Genomic DNA, 26,379 nt, shown 5'->3' on the forward strand with positions numbered 1-26,379 from the left:
GGATATTCAAGTGTAGTTTCCTAGTAGTTGATGGTTAAGTGGGCCTGGAGCTCAAGAGAAAGCCCTGGGTTGGGCAGACAGGTCCTGAAGTGGAGGGAAAAGCCCAGAGGGAGAATGTTCAGTAGAAGAGGCCTAGAGTCCTGGCAAACACCAACTTTTAGGGCAAAATGTAGTGTTTCACAGCACAGTCTTTGGAGTTTACCTATTACTAGCAGGGTAACCTGGGGCAAGTTATTTGACTTCAGTGTCTTAATTGCAAAATGAGCACAACAGCACCTACCTGAGTTAGAAAAGCATTTGCAATGTTTAGTTCCTTGAGAGATCTGTGGGCTGAGAGCAGTGGCTCACGCCTGTAATCCTAGCACTTTGGGAGGCTGAGGTGGACGGATCACCTGAGGTTAGGAGTTTGAAATCAGCCTGACCAATATGGTGAAACCCCATCTCTACCAAAAATACAAAATTAGCCAGGCGTAGTGGCGCACATCTGTAATCCCAGCTACTTGGGAGGCTGAGGCAGGAGAATTGCTTGAACCTGGGAGGCACAGGTTGCAGTGAGCCGAGATTGCACCATTGCACTACAGCCTGGGCAACAAGAGTGAAACTCCGTCTCAAAAAAAAAAAAATATATATATATATATATATATATGTGTGTGTATATATATATATATATACATATATATATGAATAAGGAGGAGTCCAAGAAGGTGCAGAGGGAACTACGAGGAGGTGGAGCTCTAGAATATATTGAGAAAAGAGAATTTCAAAGAAGCCAACAATGTCAAATCCTCCAACAGGACTGTAACGTAAGTCTGTAAAGTGTCCAATTTTTAGCAATTAGTGACCTTACCAAGGGCAATTTCTATGGAATGGGATGAGCCATACTGTAGAGGTTCGAAGAGTGAATAGGGGTCAACATGGATATATCTTTTCCTCCCCTCACCGCATCTGTCTCTCCCAGTAGACTTTTCCTTTAAAGGCAGTGACTTGTGGATATTATTCCACTGTTTTCAATCAATTCCATCCACCAGTGAGATATATTACATCAGATTATCTTTCATTCCACCGCATTTGTGCCTTGCAGTTAGTAGGCCATCGATAAAATAACTGATGATACAGGGGCTTCTACAGACTCCCCAATTCATTTGGTAAGGACCGCTCAGCATCATGGTCGGGCCCTGATTCCTTTCACGACAGCTTCGAGGAGTGTCATTCCCATCATGGCCACAAGGTGGAGGCCGCCTTCCCGTTCTGGGACCTCGGGTCGCGACCCCGGAAGCACATCCTCCATCCTCCGCCTTCTTTCCAGCAGAAATGGCGGCTGCGGCGGCTCGAGTTATGTCGTTACCCGCGGCGCGGCGGCGGCTCTGGGGTTTCAGCGAGAGTCTCCTGGTCCGCGGCGCTGCGGGACGGGTGAGCTTTCCCCTGCTTGTCTGGGCGCTGCCTGGGGCCAGACCCAGTTGGGCCGGCTCTGGCCTCTTTCGCGGCACCCGGCGCAGCGCACCTGAGAGTCGGCGCCGCAGATCCGAACAGCGGGGTCGGGCAGGGCCTCCTCGACCCGGACCCACTGGGCGCCAGGTGGCCTGGGGCTGCTGAACTGGCCGGGGTGGCTGGCTTGTGGCTACCCGCCAGGAGACCTGCTAGTGACGTGTGGGATGACCCTGGTTTTCGGCTCCTCCCGCCAGCTACTGAGGAGTGCATGTTTGACCACTAAAAACGTAGTGCTTGCAAATTGGGGAAAACTAAAAAGTGAAATGGTTACCGCTCCAGAGTTCTGTTTTAGCCTAAGACTGAACTTCGTCCTCAGCTGGGCTTCCCGCTAACCTGGACATCGCTGAAGTAAAATTTTGTATGTATTTGCATTTTTCTCATGAGCGAGCCTCTGACTTTCAGCAAAGAGATGTGAGACTTTTGTATAAGGGCAAAGAAAAACTGCTGGAAGACGAATAGTTCCTGGCCGATAAGCCAGTCAGTTGCGTTTTGAACGTCCGGCCCATATTGCTATCCTCTTTTTTTTTTTTTTTAAACCATTTCCAAACCCTGTTGCTTTTCTTGAACAATGAAAACCCGAGTGTCAGTTCTGTCTTCTGTGTAGGTAGTTTTACATCTTTTCTCTCCTTTTTTTTTCCCCCTGCTTGTTTTCTCCATAATGAATACAAAACATTTCTAGGAGAGGTAGTGAAATAAAGTCAATTTCTCTCTGGGTAATGATAATAACTGCTCATCTTCCCTGAGGGAAGGGCATGTTTATAATCACGTTGCTGGCTCTAGGACAGTGGCTGGTGACACATGTTTCTAGGCCAGGCAGAGATCCCAGTAGAACCAAAATTCAAGAAGAAAGATTCTGTTATAGAGAGAGCCTGTTTAACATAGATTTGGTTTTAAAGTCAACATTTAATATCAGATTAGTAATGTGTTTTGCTTTGTCTCTTCCACTTCCTACCCCCAACCAGTCATTATATTTTGGAGAGAACAGATTACGAAGTACACAGGCTGCTACCCAAGTTGTTCTGAATGTTCCTGAAACAAGAGTAACATGTTTAGAAAGCGGACTCAGAGTGGCTTCGGAAGACTCTGGGCTCTCAACATGCACAGTAAGTGACTCAGGTAACCTTCTCTAAGTGACCCTTCATTTAGCGTAGCAAATTGTTGATTTTAGTCTTTAGTTTCTTTGTTGGCTGGTGGTTCAAAAAGAGTGGCAGTTATTTTGCCTTGACAGATTTCCATGAGTTGTGAACCTTTTGTTCTAGTGATACTTAGTTACAGGGTGCATATGTATCCTGTTGCCTTGTCTGCATCTTGTTCTTGTAGCTTATTATTGATTATTTATTGTTAGTAGTATTGATAATAATGGAAGAGGTCTATTTGCAGGGCTACTCTGCCAGGTGTTTTTACTGATGTCTTATTTGCTAAAAAGCAATTCTTTGTAGTGGGCGTCCTCACACCTGTTTTATAGTTAAGGAAGTGACAGAAGTTAAATGGTTTTGTTCAGGTCGCTCAGCTAATACGCGACAGAGCCAGGATTTCAACCAAAGTTTTCTGACAGTCTCTGATGTTCTTGATACTACAGTTATTAATTGGCTGGATTAATGAGTTGGGCAAAGAATACTCAGGGTGGCAGGTAGATACTTGTAGCACCCAGCAGTATCCTGATCAAAATTTTTAAATCTCATGGTTCATAGGGATGGACTATTAATTCACTCAGATCAAGAAAATCTTAGTGTTAAGACAAGAAAGCACTTGTCAGAAAAAGGAAGGAGACTGTTCCCCACAACCTCAAATAAAGAAAATGGATTTATTTAATTGTTCTTTGATTGCATTAAGGTTGGACTCTGGATTGATGCTGGAAGTAGATATGAAAATGAGAAGAATAATGGAACAGCACACTTTCTGGAGCATATGGCTTTCAAGGCAAGTTGTAAGACTTTACAAAAATGCACTCTCTTTAAGAGATAGTAAGCACAAAGTCTCATTCTTTAGAGGCAGGGAGAGCTCTTTCAGTAGTATAATATGTTTTATGTTTTTTTTCCAGGACAGTATCTAAAATAAGTATTGATAATTGCTTTGTAAAGTTGAAATGAAAACTTTCTCTTGGGATGCAGGAGTCATCTGAATGTATACCATTTCTGAAGCCTGATATACCTTTTTTTTTTAAAATTTAATTTGTTTTGAGACAGGATCTGGCTCTGTTGCCTAGGTTGGAGTGCGGTGACACAGTCTGCTTACTGCAACCTCCACCTCCTAGGCTCAAGTCATCCTCCCACATCTACTTCTGGAGTAGCTGGGACTGTAGGTGCATGCCACCACACCTGGATAATTTATTTACATGTATGTGTGTGTGTGTGTTTGTGTGTGTGGGTATATATATATATATGTATTTTATTTTATTTTATTTTTTGGTAGAGATGGAGTTTTGCCATGTGTTGGCCAGGTTGGTCTCAATCTTCTGGGCTCAGTCAGCCTGCCTCAGCTTCCCAAAGTGCTGGGGTGACAGGTGTGAGCCATCGTACCCTACCTGATGTACTTTAGAAACCAAATTTGACTCTGCATGAAACTTACTGTCCTCCATATTCATTATCTGAAGTGTTTAGAATAGATGAAGGATAAAGGGAGGTTGCATAATTTATTTTTCCTCTTTTATTTCAAGGGCACCAAAAAGAGATCCCAGTTAGATCTGGAACTTGAGATTGAAAATATGGGTGCTCATCTCAATGCCTATACCTCCAGAGAGCAGACTGTATACTATGCCAAAGCATTCTCTAAAGACTTGCCAAGAGGTACTGTTATTATTTATACAGCAGATAATACAGTTTTCATGAGAATCAGAAATTATTTAGTACTTTTTATTATGTCTGTTGTAAAAGAGTAAGTCCCAGAAATGTGAAAAAACGAAACTGAATTCTGGGTGAGGGTACAGCTGATCTTATTTTTTTTCTAAATATGACAGATAGTAAGATTATGGATGATTGTTTTTATTAATATGTAGCAATAAAATAGAGATTATTTGGTGGAAATAAAATATTTTAAGAGGACAGCAGTTTGTTAGTTACCATATTTGTAGACTGTTTTGACTCTTTTAAAAGTTATTACACAAAACATTTTCCTAGTGGAAGAATTAACAACAAAATTTAGCAGTTTTAGAGCTAATTGGTAAAATTATAATAATTTTTTTTTTTAGAGAGTGAGTCTCGATCTGTCACCCAAGCTGGAGTGCAGTGGTGTGATCTGGTCTCACTGCAACCTCTGCCTCCTGGGTTCTGGGTTCAAGTGATTCTCCTGCCTCAGCCTCCTGAGTAACTGGGATTATAGGCTCCTGCCACCATGGCTGGCTAGTTTTTGTATTTTCAGTAGAGATGGGTTTTGCCATGTTGGCCAGGCTGGTCTTAAACTCCCGACCTCAAGTGACCCACCCGCCTTGGCCTCCCAGAGTGCTGGGATTATAGGCGTGAGCCACTGTGCACGGCCATTAGTGAAATTATTTACCTTTAAGGTCCTTCTGTGTTGTAGTTACTACTTTGCAGTTTTGGATTCTAATAGGTTTTCATTAATAATGTTTAAATGGCACTTTGCACAAGTACTTTTGTGTATATATTATCTATTTGATCTGCATAGGTGTTTCTACCTTGCAGTTGTGGAAATTGAAGCCCAGACTTTGACTTGCCCAGGACTGCATAGCTATCAGGTGGCTTACTGTGGACTCAAGTGCATGTCTTCTTACCAGATTCATTTGCTTTGTCAAAACAATAAAATAAGAAACATATCACTTGTAAATAACTAAAATACTTAATATGATAGCCTAACTTTTGCGTTAAAACAAAAATGACAGCAACTATGGAGGGTGTGTTGGTTTGAATAACAAAACCAATGAGACAGTTTTTGTCCCAGGACTAATTAGGGACTAAGAACATAGGGCTAGGCCAAGCTTCTTTAAAGAGTTGTTCATTCCAGCCTAGTTCCTTCCTTTATTTACACAGAACAGGGAAGGCAAAAAGGAGAAACAGAAAAAGTAAGGGTGAAGTTAAAAGACTTTTTTCCCTTTTCTCTTGGCATTTATCTGGAAAGGATAGAGCCTCTGCTAGTGGGAGTGGAAAAGCAGAGGGGCTTTCCCTGAGGAATACAAAATGGAAGTGCTGTCTGAAGCAGCTCCAACTTTGGGGATTTACTTGGGGTTTTTATGCCCTCACCCTGGGTGAAGCCTGGTATATGAGGTAATAATTAGACATTTAGATAATGGTCTCCAGGTTTTTATGATCACTTATTTATATTTTTTTTAATTATTATTATACTTTAAGTTCTAGGGTACATGTGCACAACGTGCAGGTTTGTTACATATGTGTACATGTGCCATGTTGGTGTGCTGTACTCGTTAACTTGTCATTTACATTAGGTGTATCTCCTAATGCTATCCCTCGCCGCTCCCACCACCCCACGACAGGCCCTGGTGTGTGATGTTCCCACCTTGTATCCAAGTGTTCTCATTGTTCAATTCCCACCTGTAAGTGAGAACATGTGGTGTTTGGTTTTCTGTCCTTGAAATAGTTTGCTCAGAATGATGGTTTCCAGCTTCATCCATGTCCCTACAAAGGACATGAACTCATCCTTTTTTATGGCTGCATAGTATTCCATGGTGTATATGTGCTGCATTTTCTTAATCCAGTCTGTCATTGATGGACATTTGGGTTGGTTCCAAGTCTTTGCTATTGTGAATAGTGCCGTAATAAACATACGTGTACATGATGATCACTTATTAAGAAAGTTGATCATATATCCTTAATGTATGTATACTTGTAAGTTAAATACATGTGCTACTATACTAACATATGTATACATTTAAAAAAAAAGATTCAGATTAAAACAGACTGGGAAATAGGAGCCCCCCTCCCCACCTTTGGAAACTATCAGTGTAGACCACCAATCCCACATAACGGAGGATTTTCTCACAGAATTCTTGTCCTTCCATTTGTCTATGGGCTCTTTCTCACCCATTTTACTAGACTCTGGTTCTCTCATCTGGACAGATGGATTTTATTTGGTTTTACACATAATTTTTTCCTTCTGGTCATGATCTCAGCCACAGCTTGCTATAATAGTCTGTTTTGTCATGTTCTTAGTATTTGGACATAATCAGTTCTGAGACAGTGCCCCTTAAAGTGAACTGAATTAAAACAAGGAACAAAAGTTTATAGTAGAGTAAGAAATGAAACCTAAACCAGACACGGTAGTGCATGCCTTTAGTCTTGGCTACTTGGAGGAAGCTGAGGCAGGAGGATTGTTTGAGTCCAGGAATTTGAGTCCAGTCTGGGCAGCATAATGAGACCTTGTCTCTTAGGGGAAAAAAAGAAACTTAAGATTGTAAGTTTATTTTATAACATTAATTGTATTAATGAAATTTAGATTTATGATTGCAACTATGTACTGATACTTCAAGAATGAAGTACAGTTTTTTTTGGAGAGGTATGCACTTTTTCTGATAAAATTGCTTAATGGCCTAATATGACACGTTCCACTTCACTTTTCGCTTTTTGCAAATTCGGGTTTGAGAACATACAATTCTGTGATTCATTTGAGGCATATTTTAGATCATAAGGATTCTTTTCTCTGTTGCCCAGGAGGGAGTGCAGTGGCGCAATTGCAGCTCACTGCACCCTTTGCCTCCCGAGTTCAAGCCATCCTCCCATCTCAGCCTCCCGGGTAGCAGGGACTACAGGCACATGCCACCACACCCAGCTAATTTTTGTATTTTTTGTAGAGACAGGATTTTGGCATGTTGCCCAGGTTCGTCTCGAACTCCTGGGCTGAAGCCCATCTTAGCCTCCCAAAGTGCTGGGATTATATAGGCGTTAGCCACCATGCCTGGTCAGTTCTTTACTTCTTAACGTAGCACTCTCATTGCTGTGGGAACTTGCATAGTAAATACTTGGGTGATGTGAACCCTCACTATATTCCTAGCTAGGTATTTTCAGACTAATATATGTAACTTTGTAATTTTCATATAGAACAGTCTATATTAATATGCAGATTTCCATAGCATTTTTGAAGTAGGTAGAGTCATTACAAGGTGATGGCAAGTTTATAGTTTTTCCCCAAGGAAAATCTTTTGTACTATAGGGGTTTATATGTTAAATTTTAATTTTGTCCTGTTAAGTATATCTGATGTTTTTCTCCCAGGCTAATTATTTAGTATTGAGTGATGGGTCAGTGTCATGATTTCTGATTTTGGTTTAATAGATTTTAATAGTGAAAGTTAAGATTGCTGGTGCTTTTTCTTATATTTTATTTTCAATTAGCTGTAGAAATTCTTGCTGATATAATACAAAACAGCACATTGGGAGAAGCAGAGATTGAACGTGAGCGTGGCGTAATCCTTAGAGAGATGCAGGAAGTTGAAACCAATTTACAAGAAGTTGTTTTTGATTATCTTCACGCCACAGCTTATCAAAATACTGCACTTGGACGGACAATTTTGGGACCAACAGAAAATATCAAGTAGGTATAACTCTCAGAATTTCTTGGTGGGTAAGGGAATTTACGAATTTTGAAAATTAACATTTACAAACTTTCAAAAAGTATGTTTCAGAAAGTCATTTTCCTCCTGGTAATCTAAGTGAAACTGTAGTTAGCTACATTTTGGTCCCACCTAGCTCCCAAGCATGTGAGTTCATAGGTGCTTCGGAGTAAACCAGTAATGATGTCAAATTTTTTTGCCTTGATGTAAAAAAGTCGAAGTTCTTTGATGTATTGTCTATATCCTATTTCTGCCTGCATTTTAGGATACGGTTATGGTCCAATTTGATTTCAGGTATATTATGTGAAGATCTGTTTTTTTTTTTTTTTTTTTTTTGGTTTCCTTTAAAAATGGTTTTACTTCATTTACAGATCTATAAGTCGTAAGGACTTAGTGGATTATATAACCACACATTATAAAGGACCAAGAATAGTGCTTGCTGCTGCTGGAGGTTAGTCAATTTAAATTCCTACAAATGTTTTAAACACAGTTGTTGGAGTGGTATGCTTATTAGTTTGATCCTGTTGGGAGATAGCCTAAGAATTTTCATTTACATAGTAAGTAACTGTATTTGATACTGTGTAAGGGGAATGTGGAGCACTGGAACCAGACTTTCCCTCTATTTTTTTTAAAGTAGGTTTCATTTAGGCTGGGCGTGGTGGCTCACTCCAGCACTTTGGGAGGCCGAGGTGGGCGGATCAATATGGTGAAACCCTGTCTATACTAAAAAAGAAAAATTAGCCAGGCGTGGTGGCGGGCACCTATAGTCCCAGCTACTCAGGAGGCTGAGGTAGGAGAATCACTTGAACCCGGGAGGCGGAGGTTACAGTGAGCCAAGATCATGCCACTGTACTCCAGCCTGGGTGACATAGTAAGACTGTCTCAAAAAAAAAAAAAAAAAAAAAGTAGATTTTATTTCTAGAAAGACTTAATGAACTGTTCAATACATAAGTGTACATAGTAGAATGTGCAAGAAAAGGGCAAAGGAGTGAACTGGGAGAGAGTCAGAAGATAGCATTCTGTACTTTAAGAATTTCTTGAGATTTTAAATTATCTCCTGAGAACCAACTTCATCCTTGTTCAAGCATGGAATGGGTATGTTCATTCTTTGATTTGTTCAATTATTCATTTAATAGATCTAATTTTTGGGAAGAAGAAGGACATAGGGAGCCATAAGAATGTTGAATGGGAATCCAAACATGCAGGTGACTTTAGAAGGTTTCCTTGAGGTCATGTTTGAAGCCAGTGAATGAAAAAAAAAAAAAAAAAATTCACAGCAGATATTGCCAGATTTCCTGGCAGTCTGAATCTAGGCAACAGTACATTTTAATTGGTTTCCAGTTTTTTTTTCTTTTTAAAATATATTTATAGAAGTAGAGATGGATGCTTAACTATGTTGCCCAGGCTGGTTTCGAACTCTTGAGCTCAAGTGATCCTTCCACCTTGGCCTCCCAAAGCTTGGGGTTTACAGGCATGAGCCACTGCACCTGGTCTCCAGTTTTCATTTCTTTGTATTTTTTAATATTAGAGCAAAGTGAAGTGTTGTTTCATGTTGTAAATTTTTCTCTTTTTTAGAAATTGTAATTTAAAAATTCTAGTTGCTCTGGATTGATTTCTGAGCTAATTACTTGGGGAGTAATGAAGAAGATGAAAACATTAAATATCAAACATGTTATTCATTGTAGTGCCTAGCTAAAAATCATGTTACTTTCATTGTACATGGCAGGAAGTGCACTCTGAAATTCTCTTAAGTAACATTGTTTCTAAATTGGCTCTTGCAAGACTTGGGCTTAAGTGTTTGAAACTGTCTTGGAAATGGGAGGAGACTTGTTAGATGGGTCCTCAATAACAGAGCTTTCTGGAACCTCTCTGCCATTGTGGGTGGCATATGGACAAAATGAGTTTTTTGTTTTACTTTGGTTTATGGGTTCATTTTGACAAAGTTGAGATATCTTTGGTTTAATGGCTTATAGATTAATTAGTACTCATTTTAAATACTGTATAAGTGATGTGCCTTATAAATGATTGCATCTTAAATTCAATTAAATAGGCCAGTTTTAAGTTTCTGCTGACCTCTGAATTATGCTTTGGCTACCATTTAGCTCTTCTAGGTTAATCTTCAGGATGTATAGCTTTTATTTGCCAAATAGTTTTTTTATCCTAGCTTCATTTATTATAAAATTATAATTTAACATTTTAATTATAAATTAAGTTGAATCTTAATTTGGGTCTTAAGTTCAGATAGTAAGAGATATAGAGTCTAAGAAATTCCTAAGTTTTTGCATTTGGATACCTATTAATGGTATTCAGAAATAATTTAGATGACACTATTTTGTTCCTTTTTTTTTTTTTTTGAGACAGAGTTTCGCTCTTGTTGCCCGGGCTGGAGTGCAATGGCATCATCTTGGCTCACTGCAAACTCCGCATCCCGGATTCAAGCGATTCTCCTGCTTTAGCCTCCCGAGCAGCTGGGATTACAGGCATGCATCACTACACCCGACTAATTTTGTTTTAGTAAATACGGAGTTTCTCCATGTGGGTCAGGCTGGTCTGCCTCCGACCTCAGGTGGTCCGCCTGCCGCAGCTTCCCAAAGCGCTGGGATTATGGGCATGAGCCACCGCCCTGGGCCCTGTTCCTGAGTTCTGATAGGAGAGCACAGAGAATAAAGTATATCTGTGTATCCAGCTTTCTTTTATTTATTTATTTAATTTTATTTATTTTAGACAGAGAGTCTTGCTCTGTCACCCAAGTTGGAGTACAGTGGTGTGATCGCAGCTCACTGCAACCTCTGTCTCCTGGGTTCAAGCAATTCTCCTGCCTCAGCCTTCTGAATAGCTGGGATTATTACAGGTGCCTGCTACCATGCCCAGCTAGTTTTTGTATTTTTAGTAGAGATGGGGTTTTACCATATTGGCCAGGCTGGTCTTGAACTCCTGATCTCAAGTGACCTGCCCACCTTGGCTTCCCAAAGTGCTAGGATTACAGGTGTGAGTCATGGCACCCGGCTTTTAAAATTTATTTTATTGAGACAGGAGTCTTACTATGTTCTTGCTGTGTCCAGGCTGGTCTTGAACTCCTGAACTCAAATGATCCTCCCACCTCAGCCTCCTAAAGTACTGGGATTATAGGCATGAGCCACCATGCCCAGTTCCAGCTTTTTAAAAATTAGATAGAGCTCCTATTTGTATTTTCCACTAAAATTTTTTTTTTTTTTTTTTTTTGCAAATTGGAAAATTGGCATTTTTTTTGCTAGTTTGGATCCCAGAAATTTTTATAATTTAATAGAACATGATTTTGTAAAAAGTGGAGTTTTCAAGTTGTCTTATTCTTAGCTGTGAACCCATTGGTCTGTTGATGAAAACTGTCATTTGCTCTACAAAATGAGAAAGCTGTGCAACCTCAAGCTTTGCAATGCCAAGGAAATAGGTGTGCTATGTGAGCTTACTCTTAAATAATGGCTTTTAGTGAGTGTAGATAGTGCATGTGTAATGTACATCACATTATACCACCTAGGGATTATTGTAAACTATATTGCTGCTAGATACATGTGAAAATATTTTCTTTCAATTTAGGTGTTTCCCATGATGAACTGCTTGACTTAGCAAAGTTTCATTTTGGTGACTCTTTATGCACACACAAAGGAGAAATACCAGCTCTGCCTCCCTGCACATTCACAGGAAGTGAGGTAGGGCAAGCCTCCCAGCTAGTATTTAGCCTTTTGGATTCCTTGTGTTGTATTTACACATAAGTAAACAAAATGTACATATTTCCAGTAGGAATAAAATGGAATAAGTAAAAGGCTTACACTGAAATACAGAAAAAGGGAAGAGGATGTACTCATTTGCTTAGATTCCTTCCTCTTCTGTATTGTTTAACCACCTGTTTTTCTTTCCTAAGGAAGCGAGGTTTTTTTTGTTTTTAAATTTCTCCATTCTAGTCTGAAAGGAAGCAAAGTTTTAAGAGCAGTTTATAATTTGGTCTTTTTGTGCTTTTTCTTTGGCACTGTGCAAATTTATATATTGTAATATCTGGAAGTAATCTTTTAAACCCCATATTTTGAGTTTCACTTCAGGTTTACTCTTGGCTCAGTTTTGCCCACAGTATGTTTTCGGAGGGGGTAGTAACTGTTAGAGCCAGAACTTGCAGGGAATCTACTAGTTATCAACTAGCTTTAAGCCTCTTTAGGGGCTTAGTTTGCCATGTTAAGAATGATGCTCAACGTAGTATCTGGAAAATGCCCTGATGATACTGGCAGCTGCCTGGAACTGTAGCATTGGCAGTACAGAAATAAACCTGTAACGTCAATATGACATTTCAATAGAAAAGTTCAGATTGAGGCCGGGCGCAATGGCTCATGCCTGTAATCCCAGCACTTGGAGAGGCTGAGGCAAGTGTGTCACTTGAGGTTAGGATTTTGAGACCAGCTTAACTAACATGGTGAAACTCCGTCTCTACTAAAAATACAACAATTAGCTGGGTGTGGTGGTGGTGCATGCCTGTAATCCAGCTACTCGGGAGGCAGAGGTTGCAGTTAGCCAAGATGGCGCCTGGGTGACAGAGTCTCAAAAAAATAAAAAGAAATAAAAAGAAAAATTCAGATTGACAAACACAAAGGATTAATTTCTACCAGTGAAATGATGCAACCCTTTTTGACCTGGTAAACCACGTGGTGGCCGTCTATAGTAAAATGCATTGGGAAAAGTAATTTTTCCTTAACCCATGAAATTCTTCCAGGCTAAACTGTACAATGTAATGAGGCCTGATAGTTAAAAAAATCAAGAGAGAGTCCCGGTGTGCATTTTAACCTTGCAATTAATGGGACTGGTGATTTTTTCTTGTTAATAGCATGTTATATAATGTTAATCTTAACTAGAGGTCCTCCTGCTTTATCTGAACTAGATTCGTGTGAGGGATGACAAGATGCCTTTGGCGCACCTTGCAATAGCTGTTGAAGCTGTTGGTTGGGCACATCCAGATACAATCTGTCTCATGGTTGCAAACACGCTGATTGGCAACTGGGATCGCTCTTTTGGAGGAGGAATGGTAAGTGATTTTAAAATAAATTTTCCATAACAGATGGAAGATTATCATGTTTTCTTAAATACAAGTTCTTTGTAAGAATCCTTTTTTGAAGTGGCAAAATAGAGCCTTGTACTGTGAATTATATAAACTGATCCTGGTTTGCCTGTGGGCCAGAAAAAAACATTTTCTTTTTTTCTTTGCCACAAAGTTTATTAGTGGCAAAATTTGAATAAGGACAGAAAAATTAGCTAGAAGTACTAGATCAATGTTAATATCCTAATTTTAATGGTCAGTAGGCCCTCTATATCTGTGGGTTCCATATCCATGGATTCAACCAACCATAGGTGGAAAATTTTGGGGAACAAATGGATGGTTTCATCTGTACTACACATGTATGGACTTTTTTTTGGTCACTTCCCATATAGTATAACAACTATGTACATAGCATTTACATGGATTGGGTATTTAGAGATGATTTAAAGTATACAGGAGAATGTGCTTATATGCAAATACTAGCTACACCATAGTACATGAGGGCTCTAGCATCTGTGGATTTTGGTATCCACAGGGATCTGGGAACCAGTTCTCCACAGATACTGAGGAGCTATACCAAGGTGATGTAAGAAAATTAATTTCCTTGTTTTTCACAAGTACATACTAAAGTACTTGGGGCAAGAAGCATCACATCTAAAACTCAAAAACAGTTGAATGGTAAAATAACAGGGAATTTGGATAAAGGGAATTCTCTGTACTGTTTTTGCAACTTTTTTGTAAGTTGGAATTATTGCAAAACACATTGTATAGATTTATCTTTACTCATAGATTTCTCCAAAATACATTTCATCTAAATATCTTAAGCTTTGTATGCAATATAACTTTGAATCTTAAGTGTATGTAATGAAGAGCCCTAAAAATTGGGTTGATAATAGCAGTCTAGTTTTAGAAGTAGGTATAACTACTACATTAATTATAAGGATTCATTGCTTTTATAACATGAATTTCTCCAGGGGGTGCACTGGATGAGATAATAAGCACAATTGTTGGTCATACTGAATTTAAATGTACTACTGAGATGTTGAATAAAACTAGGAAACTTGCTTTTAAGGATATTCACTATTTTCCACACACTCCATTTTTCTTTCTGTATTTTGGACATGTGTACTTAAAATTCTCTTGGAATTTTTTTTTTCCCTTACAGAATTTATCTAGCAAGCTGGCCCAGCTCAGTTGTCATGGCAATCTTTGCCATAGCTTTCAGTCTTTCAACACTTCCTACACAGATACAGGATTATGGGGACTGTATATGGTTTGTGAACCAGCCACTGTTGCAGACATGCTACATGTTGTTCAGAAGGAATGGTGAGAATTTAAGTAATTTAAATTTTGCCTTTAATTCATTTTAGACTAGTTTTTTCTTTATACTTCATGGTGATTTATGGCAATTTTACCTTTTAATTAAGAGACCTAGATAAACAGTAGTTGCCATGTTTTTAAAGGTTGCAGATGTTTTTTCCTAAGTCTCAAGATGTGAAGCTGATTTATACTATAGGACTTTTTATTTATTTATTTATTTTTTGTGATGGGGGTCTTGCTCTGTTGCCAGGCTGGAGTGTAGTTGCACTATGTCGGCTCACTGCAGCCTCTGCCTCGTAGGTTCAAGCAATTCTCCCACCTCAGTCTCCCGAGTAGCTGGGATTACAGGTGTACCACCATGCCTGGCTAATTTTTTTGTATTTTTAGTAGAGACAGTGTTTCACCCATGTTGGCCAGGCTGGTCCTGAACTCCTGACCTCAGGTGATCCACCCTCCTCAGCCTCCCAAAGTGCTGGGATTACAGGCGTGAGCCACCGTACCCAGCTGAAAGTTTTAATCTTTCAGAAGTAGGTTAATTCAGAAGGATGATCCTAAAAGTTGAAAAGACAACCAGAAGTTGTTTAGGAAATATCTCTGAAAGTAATCTGGTTGAAGGGAAAGTAAATCTGAAGTTGCCACTGCTAAAAGAAAACAATCAAAGTATATTGAGTCTGTAGATGGGCAGAAAGGCTCACAGTTTCTTGGAAAACATTTAGCTCTGGTTCCTTTCCTCCACTGTTCTTAAATTGGCTTACATCTTTCTAAATCTAGTCAACTAGGATGTAATTATTAAGTTAAAAATTAGGTTTAAGACTCATTGTTTTTAAAAACCAATGAATGACCCACTGACTTAACTCATAGCATATCAGACCCCAACAGATGGGGACTCATGAAGTCTCAAGATGCTTATAGCATTTCTGAAAATGTCATCAGCCCATTTGTATTACACCTTTGTGTGCTAATGAGTAATTAGACATTTTTATGTATCATTTTTGAGAAATTAATTCTGGGGAAAATAATCATTTTAGCTTTTGCTTAGATTGGAATTAAATCATAATCACCTGTATGTTATGTGTAGAATATGGCATCATCATTCTTAGGTCATTAACTCATGAAATACAGCATTTTCCAACTGCTTAATAATACTGTTTTTCCAAATGTTTTTTAGGATGCGACTCTGTACAAGTGTCACCGAAAGTGAAGTCGCACGAGCCAAAAATCTTCTGAAAACAAACATGTTGTTGCAGCTTGATGGTAAAAATATAAGACATAGCTTCTATTTTCATATGGTTGATCTATATTCCAATACCTAATTTTTCCTTCTCTTTAAACAGGTTCAACTCCAATTTGTGAAGATATTGGTAGGCAAATGTTATGCTATAATAGAAGGATTCCCATCCCTGAGCTTGAAGCAAGAATAGATGTAAGTAGTCCTGAGTTACTACTGGGTCATGTGTAAAAAGATCCTTGTTACAAAAGCTGAGAATATGTATCTTTCATCTTGCTTTAGTTTTAAAAAGTTCTAGGTATAGACGTTGTCTTTACTACAAAAAGCTGAATGACAGTATCTTCCATATTTCAGGCTGTGAATGCTGAGACAATTCGAGAAGTATGTACCAAATATATTTATAATAGGAGTCCAGCTATTGCTGCTGTTGGTAAGCCTGGCTTCTTTTCTTCTATGCAAAAAGTTGGCCAAGTACTTTTAATTAACTGTCTTCTTTTTAATCCTTAGGTCCCATTGAGCAACTACCAGATTTTAAACAGATTTGCAGTAACATGTGTTGGCTTCGTGATTAAAATGCTCGTTATCAAGGTTGTTTGAACACATGTATTTATAAAACTGAGATCTAGAAAAAAATAAAAATGAACATGTATATACATTTGAATGAAAACATGTATATACATTTGGAAATTTGAATGAAATACTGTATCATACTTTCAAAGGATAAAAAGACTACCCCTCTGAAGGTTGTTTTGTATTAATGGTCAGTCTTTGTTCTCTGAGAAATTATACTGGAAGCAGCATACTTTCAAATTACAACCATAAGTATAATTTTAAGAATGAAAATGTTTACAGTATTTTCAGTTTTATTATAAAAATGCACATACAACAAAGATTGTCATCAAGTCATTTCTTGGCTCTACTTGCATTCAGCACTTGTTCTTGAGCAGCTTTCTTTGCTTTTACCATCTCGACAAGTTCCTAGAGAGAAAGGAAGTTGTCAGAATTTAAAAACAGACATTTTAATCTAGTGTTTGGTATAAAGAATTCAAACAACTAAGACAGTACGAAGTATACCGATTTCACTACCTGCCAAGGCCTAGAAAGTCTCTAAGGTTGCTCATTTATTCCTAATAATATTGGCCCCATAACTACTGGTGTTGAAATAAGCACTATATTATTAACCACTTAATAGACAAAATGTGAGCTTATATAACCCACGTTAAATTTAAAATACAACAATCTATAAACTCTTAAGTCTGCAACCTTGTATCGTTTCATGCAGTCCTTCTTTGTCCTGCCAGGCACCGCTTCTGCTATTTTTTCCCATCTTTCAGGTGTATTTACTGGGTATGTTTTCAAAGCTTGTTCCAAAAGCTTCTGTTCTTCTGTTGTCCAAGGGGTGAAGTCCGTATATGGACCTGTTTAAGAAAAATTTTTATTTGAAAACTGTCTTGTTCAGAACATGTTCCCAGACAAGTCTTGTGGTCCACAAGTGTCCGCTAAGTGCCCATTTCAATCTGGGATGTGTCATTTTGAAATAAACTTGTAGAGATGAGAGATACATATATCCCTCTGAGTGTTAGTAAGAGAAAAAACTTTAAGATGACTCACACCCCAGAAAATAAAATCTCAAAGGCTTTTTAAAATATAAGAGTAAAGATCTGCCTGGTACTGTTTATCTCTTACAAATCAATGTAATATACCCACTAGAGTGGAAAAAAGCCATATTTAAATTTATAGTACTGTTGGACTCTTGGGCTCAAAAACAACCAGAATTCATTGAGAGTTCTGATAAATCTACTTCCTTACAGGATAGGTAAAAGAGCTTCCTCACAGTTAAACTTTTGCTGGATAGAAACCCTGGAAACCATTTTTGTTTTACACTGAAGGAAACAAACCTAGCAAAATTAAGCCAAGTGCCCAAGGTACCAGTGCTGAAGAGGCAAGCTGAGATTAGACTGTGTTGTAGTGTGGTGTTCTCTTCACCACATCTGCTAAAATCTTGGGAGCCAATGCTGAACACTTCCAATAACTGCTATTGTGGTTCTTCAACTAAACCTTTAATATTTCAGAAAACATCTAAGATGTGTGTCAGAAACAAATGTATTTCTTAAGGATGTTAAGTATTACACAGTCCACTTGTGTAGGTAAAAGGAGAATGTTAAGTGGTAGAGAGCTGATTTGGTTAAGTCAGTGGACTTCTGGCAATTTAGTTATTTCAGACTATGCAGTGACAACACAGACCTAATATTACCAGTAGCCTGACTACTACTTGAAACTGCGTCCTGTGAGATCTGTCACAAAGTTAAGCCTAGAAACCACAGCTCCTTCCCAATTAAAGAAGGAAGGAAACAAACAAACAAACAAAACCCCACCACCTATTCAAAACAAAGCAGAGAATTTGTATAATATTTGAAGGTACCTAAAGTGCATAAGCAGCTTTTTTGAGGGTAACTTTTAAGTTCTAGGAAGTCTTTCGTTGAATTTCCTTGTATTGGTTTAAAGCCCTAAATAATATAGATTTTATATGCTCTCTTGGAAAAAAGATGGAAGTGACATGGTAGTATTTCCTGCTGTTTTCCAGTTACTTCACAGTACCAAAATAAATTAAATGTACTGTTGCAAAATTCCTATGAGAAATCACTATTCAAAAAATAGTGCCAGATTTAATGGTACAACTGAAGAGGAAGGAGCCTTCCCATTTCCATAAAAGAGGCAAAGATGCTAAAAGACAAAGGACTACTGTCAGTCACTCTTGCCTTCACAGGGTCACCTCTCCTCACAGCAGACTGGACAAGTATCAGGGCCTACCTCCCTCCAACATGGAAACAAGTCCCCTAAGAGCTGAGACTAGTGTGCTAATACCTGTTGTATGGTATTTTGTGGAGATAAAGGCACAGGAGAATAAACCCCTTTAGAAGTGTCCTTCAAGTGTTCTGAAACCCTGCCTTGTTACTTACCTTTATTAAAAGAACTGAAATAATGCCTAACTCAGCCAAACAAGTCACCCCTGATTTTTGCAAACAGTGATCTTCCTCCCCTATATAGCACTAAGTCTCATATCTTTAAGTTGAAATTTTAGGATAATAAACAAGATTAAGAATATAGGTAAAACTGGGACTCTTAGAAGAAAGAAACAGCTTATCATGTATAGTCAAGTCTATTAATCCAAAAGCATCTTTCTGCGATTAGTTTAAGAAAGGATTGGTGGCTCACAGAACATCAAGTGAAAGAACTTCTTTCACATAAACTGCTTTCAAACTCATAGCAAGAAAAAAATTTGTATCACTTCCCCAGACACAAAGACACATGAACAAGAATTTCATTACAGTATACCCACCTATATAATGGGTGTCACGCTCACTAATTTTCTATTTAAGACACACTAAATTGACTTCATGACCCAGTGATGGGTCATGATTTGTAATATGAAAAGCACTGGTCTAGGGTAATCAAATTAGAACACCCAAGATAATATCAAACCCTAACAGGTTTTTTTGTTTTGTTTTGTTTTCTTGAGAGGCTTACTATGTTTCCCAGGCTGGTTTTGAACCCTAACAATTTTTAACTATATTTTGAAATAATTTTAGAGGAGTAGAAAGAATTGTACACTCTGCCTATATTCCCCAAATGTGAACATTTTCATGTTTCTCTATATGTACAGACATACTTTGCTCTGAACCATAAGTTACAGACATGATGCCTCTTTATTCCTAAACACTTTGTGTGTTTTTCCTTAAACATAAGGACATTTTCTTACATAATTACAGTACATTTCTCAAAATCGAGCAATTATCCCGATAAAATACTATTCTTTTGTCCCAATAATATCCTCTAACACTGATTTGTAAAACCTGGTAAGCAAAACAGCCCCCTTCTCTAATGGCATCTGAAATGGAAGAACTGCAGTTCTCCATTTTTAATGGTGAGGTGAAGTAAATCTTTGGAAATGTTTGCTTACAGCTTCCAGTCTGCTAAACATTTTATTTCCCTATCATTCTGAACGTAGACCCTAAGTCTTGTATATCCAAGCAGCACAGATACATGGCTAGCATTTTCTACTTTTAGAAAAGCAAAATTTACCTTCAAATCGTTCTGAAGGTGCTGCGTTGTCTGCTTGAGGTACCACTCCATGTTCTTTTTTAAACTTATCAAATGCCTTTTTATTTATGTCATCTTTTTGATGAGGGTCTGAGAAATGAAAAACTTGTAATACTTAACAGATCATCTCATTTAATCTTCCATTAAATTGCATAAGTTATTTTAAAAATAGGTGTTTAAAGTAACAAATGGACTTCTCAAAACTCACCAAGTTTTTGGAGACTCTTTGCTTTGCCAATAACATCTTTGGCAGTTCTTTTGACTCCAGAGGAAGAATGTATGTTCATGTAATTAGCAATAACTTCCCATCTGATAGGATATATTATACCAATAATATAATTTAATAGTATTAAGGAAAAACAAAACAACAAATACCATTAGATTTTTACTGCAGAAAAGTTATAGTATAGAATGAGCTCAAATTGGTAGTCTAATGATGCTACTATAAATTCCTGTTGCCTGGATTAGGGTTTTTGCTTTTCATATGTTTAAATCAACTATATAATCTTGGTTTTAAGTCCATACATCTTACATATTCTGTGTACAAATCAACATAAATAAAACCACTTATTTGTGTATACTGCCAGTTTAACACATTTCTTCAGAAGATCAATCATTCTGAAAACAGCCTCAGTTTCATCTGTAGAATTAGGGATGCTGGGTCCCTAGGGCTTTCTTGGAGTTAAACTCAAGCTCCAGCTTGAGGTGGGAAGAAACAAGCAGCAAGACTGTAAAAGAAAAACTACAGAAAACCTAATCCCCAGCACAAGCCATGACAGAGTAGGCCAACGTAAGTCAAGATTTGTCTCATGATCTTCAATTTCCTAAGAAACTGAAGCATTCTGTCATATGTGTATGTGCATGTATACTGGTGTAATGGGTAAGACTGACAGCTTCAAAATGTACCTTTTCACACTTTTCTGCTGTGGCACAGAATTTATCTCTGCAAGTTTCTGTGACAACAAGTGCTGCTATTTGGAGTCTGTCTACATTATCTCCAGGCTCCAGTGTGAGTTGAAGAAAAGTTTCATTAAAACCAGTACCTTGAATTTGTTCCAGCAGGGAACAGATTCACAGCTTTAATTAGTAATTGTAGATCATCTTCTGACCAATTTTTACTTCCATTTCCACCTCCACCAGTTGATTTTTCTGTGTTCTTAGATGCTTGTCGCATACGAGCCTCAGCTTCTTCTTTCTCTTTTCTGATTTGCTCATTTATTTCTTCTATCTGCACAAATATCGTAAGTCAGGGACTTAAAAGTATATTGCTATTCTACACTCTCTTCCTGGCTAGGGCTTTGTGATCCTCAACTCTCAATGTCATTCTCACTCTGACCCCATACTCCTCTCCAAGGCCAAACCAAAAACAAGCACCAGCTTTTCATTCTCGCTTTTCCTGCTCTGGCTTCCAGTCTGCATAGGTCTGCCTGAGGGACCAAGAACTGCCCACAGCCTGCCTGATCTTCCCAGTACTCACGTCACGTGTCTTCCATTAGCCTTGGACACTAATTGACAAGTCTGTGGTTCACTGAGTTACTCATCCACAAGGCCATTTCAAACCTCTCTCTAAACTCATATTCACCCTTTCTGCAGACAATCTCATTTATTCTCTACAAAAGGTAAAGGCATAGCAAAATGGCCTGTTTTATTTTGAAGTTGTACCATTTACATTGTTCCTTCTAGTCTACCTTCAAACATGCACAAGTAAAAAAAGAAAACCTTTATTTGCCTTGTTGCTTCTGTCAGCTGCTATCTTAGAGTCATCTTTGGCTCATTTCTCCCCTTCAATTCCTTAGAATCAGTAAAGTCCCAATAATGCTAACTTTGAAAAGTTTTTTGATTCCCGTCATTGCATTCACAGTGTAGGTTCTTTTTCTTTTTTTTTTTTTTTTTGAGACGGAGTCTCACTCTATCGCCCAGGCTGGAGTGCAGTGGCGTGATATTGGCTCACTGCAACTTCCGCCTCCCAGGTTCAAGTGATTCTCCTGCCTCAGCCTCCCAAGTAGCTGGGATTACAGGTGCCTGCCACCATGCCCAACTAATTTTTCTATTTTTAGTAGAGATGGGGTTTCCCCATGTTGGCCAAGCTATGCTTGAACTCCTGACCTCAGGGGATCTGCCTACCTTGGCCTCCCAAAGTGCTAGGATTACAGGCATGAGCTACCATGCCCAGCTCATAGAGCAGGTTCTTAAAGTAAGATTCTTACAACTAGTCACATCTATCTGATGCACCTTATCTACAAACGTCAGATTAGTAGTACAATGTTGAACCTTCTGTTAATCAAAGATTTGCAGTAATGGAAACTAGTCAACAAGGTATTAAAAACCTGATAATTGGTTCTACTTTTCCTAACTGATTTTGTTTCCCACTCCTTTTCCCCATAATGTTCTACTTTTTTTTTTTTTTTTTTTTTTTTTTTTCTGTCTGTCTTTTGAGACAAAGTCTCGCTCTGTTCTGTTGCCCATGCTGGAGTGCACCAATGTGATCATAGCTCACTGGAGCTGTGGCCTCCCAGGCTCAGGTAATCCTCTAACCTGAGCCTCCTGAGAAGCTGGGACATGACACCATGCCAGTTAATTTTTGTATTTTTGGTAGAGATTTTGTTCAGGTTGCCCAGGCTGAACCATACTTTATACTTCTATTTCTATTTTACAGTTTGTGGTATTCTTCTGAACTTCATTTTAACTCCATCCTTCCTTTCAGGCTGGTTCAAACTCTACACCGAGCCTTCCCTGGCCACTAAAACTTGTGGCCCTTCCTATCCTACACAGCATTTACTATGGGCTTGCCATCTTTTGGTCCTTAAGGTTCTTCTCAGCCTAAGTCCTTTGTGGTGCAATAGCATTAGGCAGTTCTCCAAAAGAACCTAGGCATAGTGTTATATATAGTAGGTACTAATACTTGTTGAACTGAATTGAATTTCTGGGCCTGTTTTCTTATCTGTAAAATAAAAGGTATAGACTAGACAGAACAAAGATCTCTTTTGGTTCTAAATGTTATTACCCTATGAAAATACTCAAGGAATAATCAAAACAATTATTTTCTTCTAATGATGATTTTGCAAAAGTTATGATTGTGATAGATACCACAATTCAAACACTAAGCATGGTAAAAACTATACACATTAAATCCAACTTAAATCAACAACAGCACTTACTACATAAACAAAACACAGGCTGGGCGTGGTGGCTCATGCCTATAATCCTTTGGGAGGCCGATGCAGATGAATCACCTGAGGTCAGGAGGTCGAGACCAGCCTGGCCAACACAGCAAAACCCTGTCTCTAGTAAAAATACAAAAATCAGCCGGGCATGGTGGCACACACCTGTAACCCCAGCTGCACTCCAACCTGGATGACAGAGAGAGACCCCCGTCTCAAAAACAAAAAACAGGCTGGGTGTGGTGGCTCACACCTGTAATCCCAGCACTTTGAGAGGCTGACACAGGCGGATCATGAGGTCAAGAATTCAAGACCAGTCTGACCAACATGGTGAAACCCCGTCTCTACTAAAAATACAAAAATTAGCCGGGTATGGTGTTGTGTGCCTGTAATCCCAGCTACTCAGGAGGCTGAGGCAGGAGAATCACTTGAACCCAGGAAGCAGAGGTTGTAGTGAGCTGAGATTGTGCCACTGCACTCCAGCCTGGGCGACACAGCGAGACTCCATCTCAAAGCAAAAAAGAAACACACAAAACAACAAACAACAACAACAACAAAACAGAAACAGAGAAATCAGATACTGTTTGTACTTGGTGACTTATATATTAGGTAAAGAAACAGGTAAAAGCAGAATTAAATGCTACATATAGGGAGGAGTGATGTGTTCTTCTATTACCTGTTTTTCCAAAGCAGCCTTTCCTACTTCTTTTGTGCAAGATGTGAGTGTTTCATTCAAGCACTGTAAGCTAAAGAAAAAAAAAAAAAGAAGAAATGAAACTTTATCCTAAGCTCAAGTGAAGACTTCAATAGCAGTTCCATAGGTATACCTTGCCAGTTCAAGCCGATCACAAAGTTTTTCCACTTCTTCCATCATTTTAACCCGCTCTGCCTCATTATCAGAAAAATGATTCCAGGTCTAAAAGCACAAATACAAAAATTATCTTATACCTACTGACACTCAAAAATACATCCATCAACATAATTACAAAGCATGAGCTCTCAGGAGTTCCTGATGTGAACATACATAATGGCCTTCTGCCCATCCCCAGCTGTACTTCCACGGTACCTCCCAGGGCTCTCCCTGATCACCTAGCAATAAAAGGCATTATATACCAAGTTGGAGGTACATACTAAGGAGAAGCAAAACAGAAAAAAGAATGCCTAGGGATGTTATAAAAAGTCAGAATGATTCCTTAGAGAATCACTTAAGGATCAAGAAATTCTGTAAGATGACTCAAAATCCCTTTGTTTGGCGGCCTGTAGCAATGTGTGCTGAACTGTAAAATCTACTGGAAATTTTAAATGTGAAATTAAAAAGATGATATAGTATGCTAAGGAACAAGAGGTATTAGCAAAAATTTCAATTAACTAAAGACTATGCTCGGAATGGAACAGCATGATGCACAAGAAGTAACTGGCAAGTACTTGCCATGCTTTAAGCTGCTGTTGAGACTTATGTCTCCCATTCCTCACTTCTCCTTGCTTCCTTAATCCATGCAATCTGCCTCTCACTAAGGTTCCAGTGCTTCTATTACTATTCACTCTTCCCTAGGCTTCCAAAAGCACTATTGATTTTCTTCCTACCTGCCTGGTCACTCCTTCTCAGGCTTCTTTTCCTCTATCAGTACCTTATGTACTGGTGTTTTGCCAGAGTCCCAGCCTCCTCTCTCCTCATTCTATACCCTCTCCCAGGGTGATCTTGTATATCTGCAGAGTTTCTAGTGCTATCAAGATGTGGAAGAGTCTATGATAATCCTGTTCTTGAACTTACACACTCAATCATGTGCCGAGTTATCTCCATTTGAGTGTCCCAACAAGCTCAACACACCCTAAACTGAAATCATTTTTGCCAAGTCTTTTCCTCCTCCTTTGTTTTCTACTTCCCTGAATGCTACTAGCATCATCCATCCAGTATTCCATGCAATAAACCAAGGCATATAAAGATCTCACTCCTCCTGTTACCTCCAACATACAATCAATCCCAACAGGCAATAGCCTAATCTACTTCCTGAATCTCTCTCCATTTCATCTACCTTTTTCCATCCCTACCATCTCTGAGTTCAGGCCACAATACTCTCTCACCTGGATTGTGGCAAAGGACTCCTAAATTAGTCTCTCTGCCTCTAGTCTTCTCAGCACCCTGACCAAAACCAACTCAGGATCAGATTAAGCTCTTTAGCAAGACGTATAAAGCCCTTTAAGACCGGGCTCCTCCTTACCTCTTCAGGTGCCCCTGGTTCATTAAATCTCATTTCTCTGGATCTCTGCATTCTCAATACTCCATCTGTCTTATCCTTAATCCTGTGTACATACTGCTTCACCTGGCTGAATCCTACTAGATGCAGAATGCCTTCCTTGACTACCTTTTTGGTACTTTCTCATTCTAATACCTACCTTGAAGTGTTGCAATAGCTTGTTTACTTTTCATCACTAATAGTAGACTCCTTGAAAGAACTGTGAATCATTACATTCACATCAATTACAACTGCTTGGTACATAGTAAACGCTCATCAGATATGGATTTACGATAATCTGATGAGCATTTACTCTGAATGAATAAATTACATGAGAAAGGAGCAAGAAAACAAAGTTACCAAATGTCAGAACTTTTACTCTTATTTATACATAATCTCTAAGAACTATTCAAGCTTTATTTCCTAATTGGCCTTTTTAAGGTTCTTACTGAGTTCTCATTATATGCTGAATGTGCCAAGCACTACATGTGAATTATCTCATTTAATCTTCACAACTCTGTGACTAGGTATCATTTCAACTATAGTAGAGGTGAGGAAAGTGAGGCACAAAAGTGTTGAGGTAATCTCCTGAGGGTCCCACAGCTAGTAAGAGGTAAGCAGAGAACAGCCTCAAACCCAGGTGGCTTGCCCTGAGCCCATGCTCTTTACCACTTTGATACACTGCATCCTTCTGAAAACAATATTCTATACAGTGGAATCTGAGAAAAATATATGTTTTCAAATTTGGATTTTCTTTTTCCTTAAAATGCCTAAAGAAACAACAAGTGCTTGTATTTTTATTAAGCCTCTTTCAATGTCAGCTGATGGGGCAGGTTAATTTCAATTGTATTATTATCTGAAGATTTAGGATAGCATATATTAGACCATACATGTCTACAGCCTTCTAGATAGTCACATAAAAGATAATTTTTCTATACATATTACGTATTTACATACTTGCTAGATTCAATTACAATGGACAATGGTATAGTACACAATATTCTTTGTGTGGCAATCTCTATTACAGCTTGGAATTCCACCAATTTATTCATTCAATGTTGTTTAGTAAGGAACAGTACTGTCTTGTGACTTTACTAGCTTAAAATATAAGAATTAGCTCTTGGCCAAAATTATACTTCAAAACTTTTGGGGGTTTTTGGTAAATATGTCCTAGTGGAAACTGTATTTGAATGAAAACTGCCAGTACTCACTCAAATGATACCATTTTAGATAAAATTGAAAGCTTTTAGAACTTTAAAAACAAGTTAAAACTTCTA

At 38.5% G+C, this 26,379-nt stretch overlaps 2 protein-coding genes across 6 annotated transcripts in view; one reads left to right on the forward strand and one right to left on the reverse strand.

The window, feature by feature from the left end:
* The first annotated feature begins 1,274 nt into the window (after positions 1 to 1,274).
* Positions 1,275 to 16,487, forward strand: PMPCB (peptidase, mitochondrial processing subunit beta). 2 transcript variants are annotated; one of them, XM_023192559.3, is made up of 13 exons: positions 1,275 to 1,410; positions 2,451 to 2,591; positions 3,322 to 3,408; positions 4,145 to 4,274; positions 7,785 to 7,983; positions 8,374 to 8,453; positions 11,576 to 11,688; positions 12,903 to 13,046; positions 14,224 to 14,384; positions 15,547 to 15,632; positions 15,713 to 15,801; positions 15,961 to 16,036; positions 16,114 to 16,487. In XM_023192559.3, exons 1-13 carry the CDS (start codon positions 1,312 to 1,314, stop codon positions 16,176 to 16,178), a joined length of 1,470 nt encoding a protein of 489 aa, XP_023048327.1. In that variant the 5' UTR covers positions 1,275 to 1,311; the 3' UTR covers positions 16,179 to 16,487. The 2 variants fall into 2 exon arrangements, with proteins under 2 accessions (XP_023048327.1, XP_023048326.1); XM_023192558.2 differs by having other exon boundaries at positions 15,961 to 16,349.
* The window catches only part of DNAJC2 (DnaJ heat shock protein family (Hsp40) member C2), a 34,782-nt gene continuing 24,816 nt past the window's right edge, over positions 16,414 to 26,379 (reverse strand). For 2 of the 4 annotated variants that reach the window (XM_023192557.2, XM_026446889.1), the window contains 7 exons: positions 23,696 to 23,784; positions 23,545 to 23,614; positions 20,751 to 20,935; positions 19,916 to 20,016; positions 19,690 to 19,797; positions 16,870 to 17,024; positions 16,414 to 16,584 (listed from right to left, as the gene is read on the reverse strand). In XM_023192557.2, coding sequence (XP_023048325.1) covers positions 16,510 to 16,584; positions 16,870 to 17,024; positions 19,690 to 19,797; positions 19,916 to 20,016; positions 20,751 to 20,935; positions 23,545 to 23,614; positions 23,696 to 23,784 — 783 coding nt within the window. In that variant the 3' untranslated portion in view covers positions 16,414 to 16,509. The remainder of the gene's footprint in view (positions 16,585 to 16,869; positions 17,025 to 19,689; positions 19,798 to 19,915; positions 20,017 to 20,750; positions 20,936 to 23,544; positions 23,615 to 23,695; positions 23,785 to 26,379) is intronic. The other 2 variants (XM_023192556.3, XM_026446890.2) reach the window with 1 other exon arrangement.

The sequence above is a fragment of the Piliocolobus tephrosceles genome, chromosome 8 (genome assembly GCF_002776525.5).
Source record: "Piliocolobus tephrosceles isolate RC106 chromosome 8, ASM277652v3, whole genome shotgun sequence".
Classification (NCBI taxonomy): Eukaryota; Metazoa; Chordata; class Mammalia; order Primates; family Cercopithecidae; genus Piliocolobus; species Piliocolobus tephrosceles.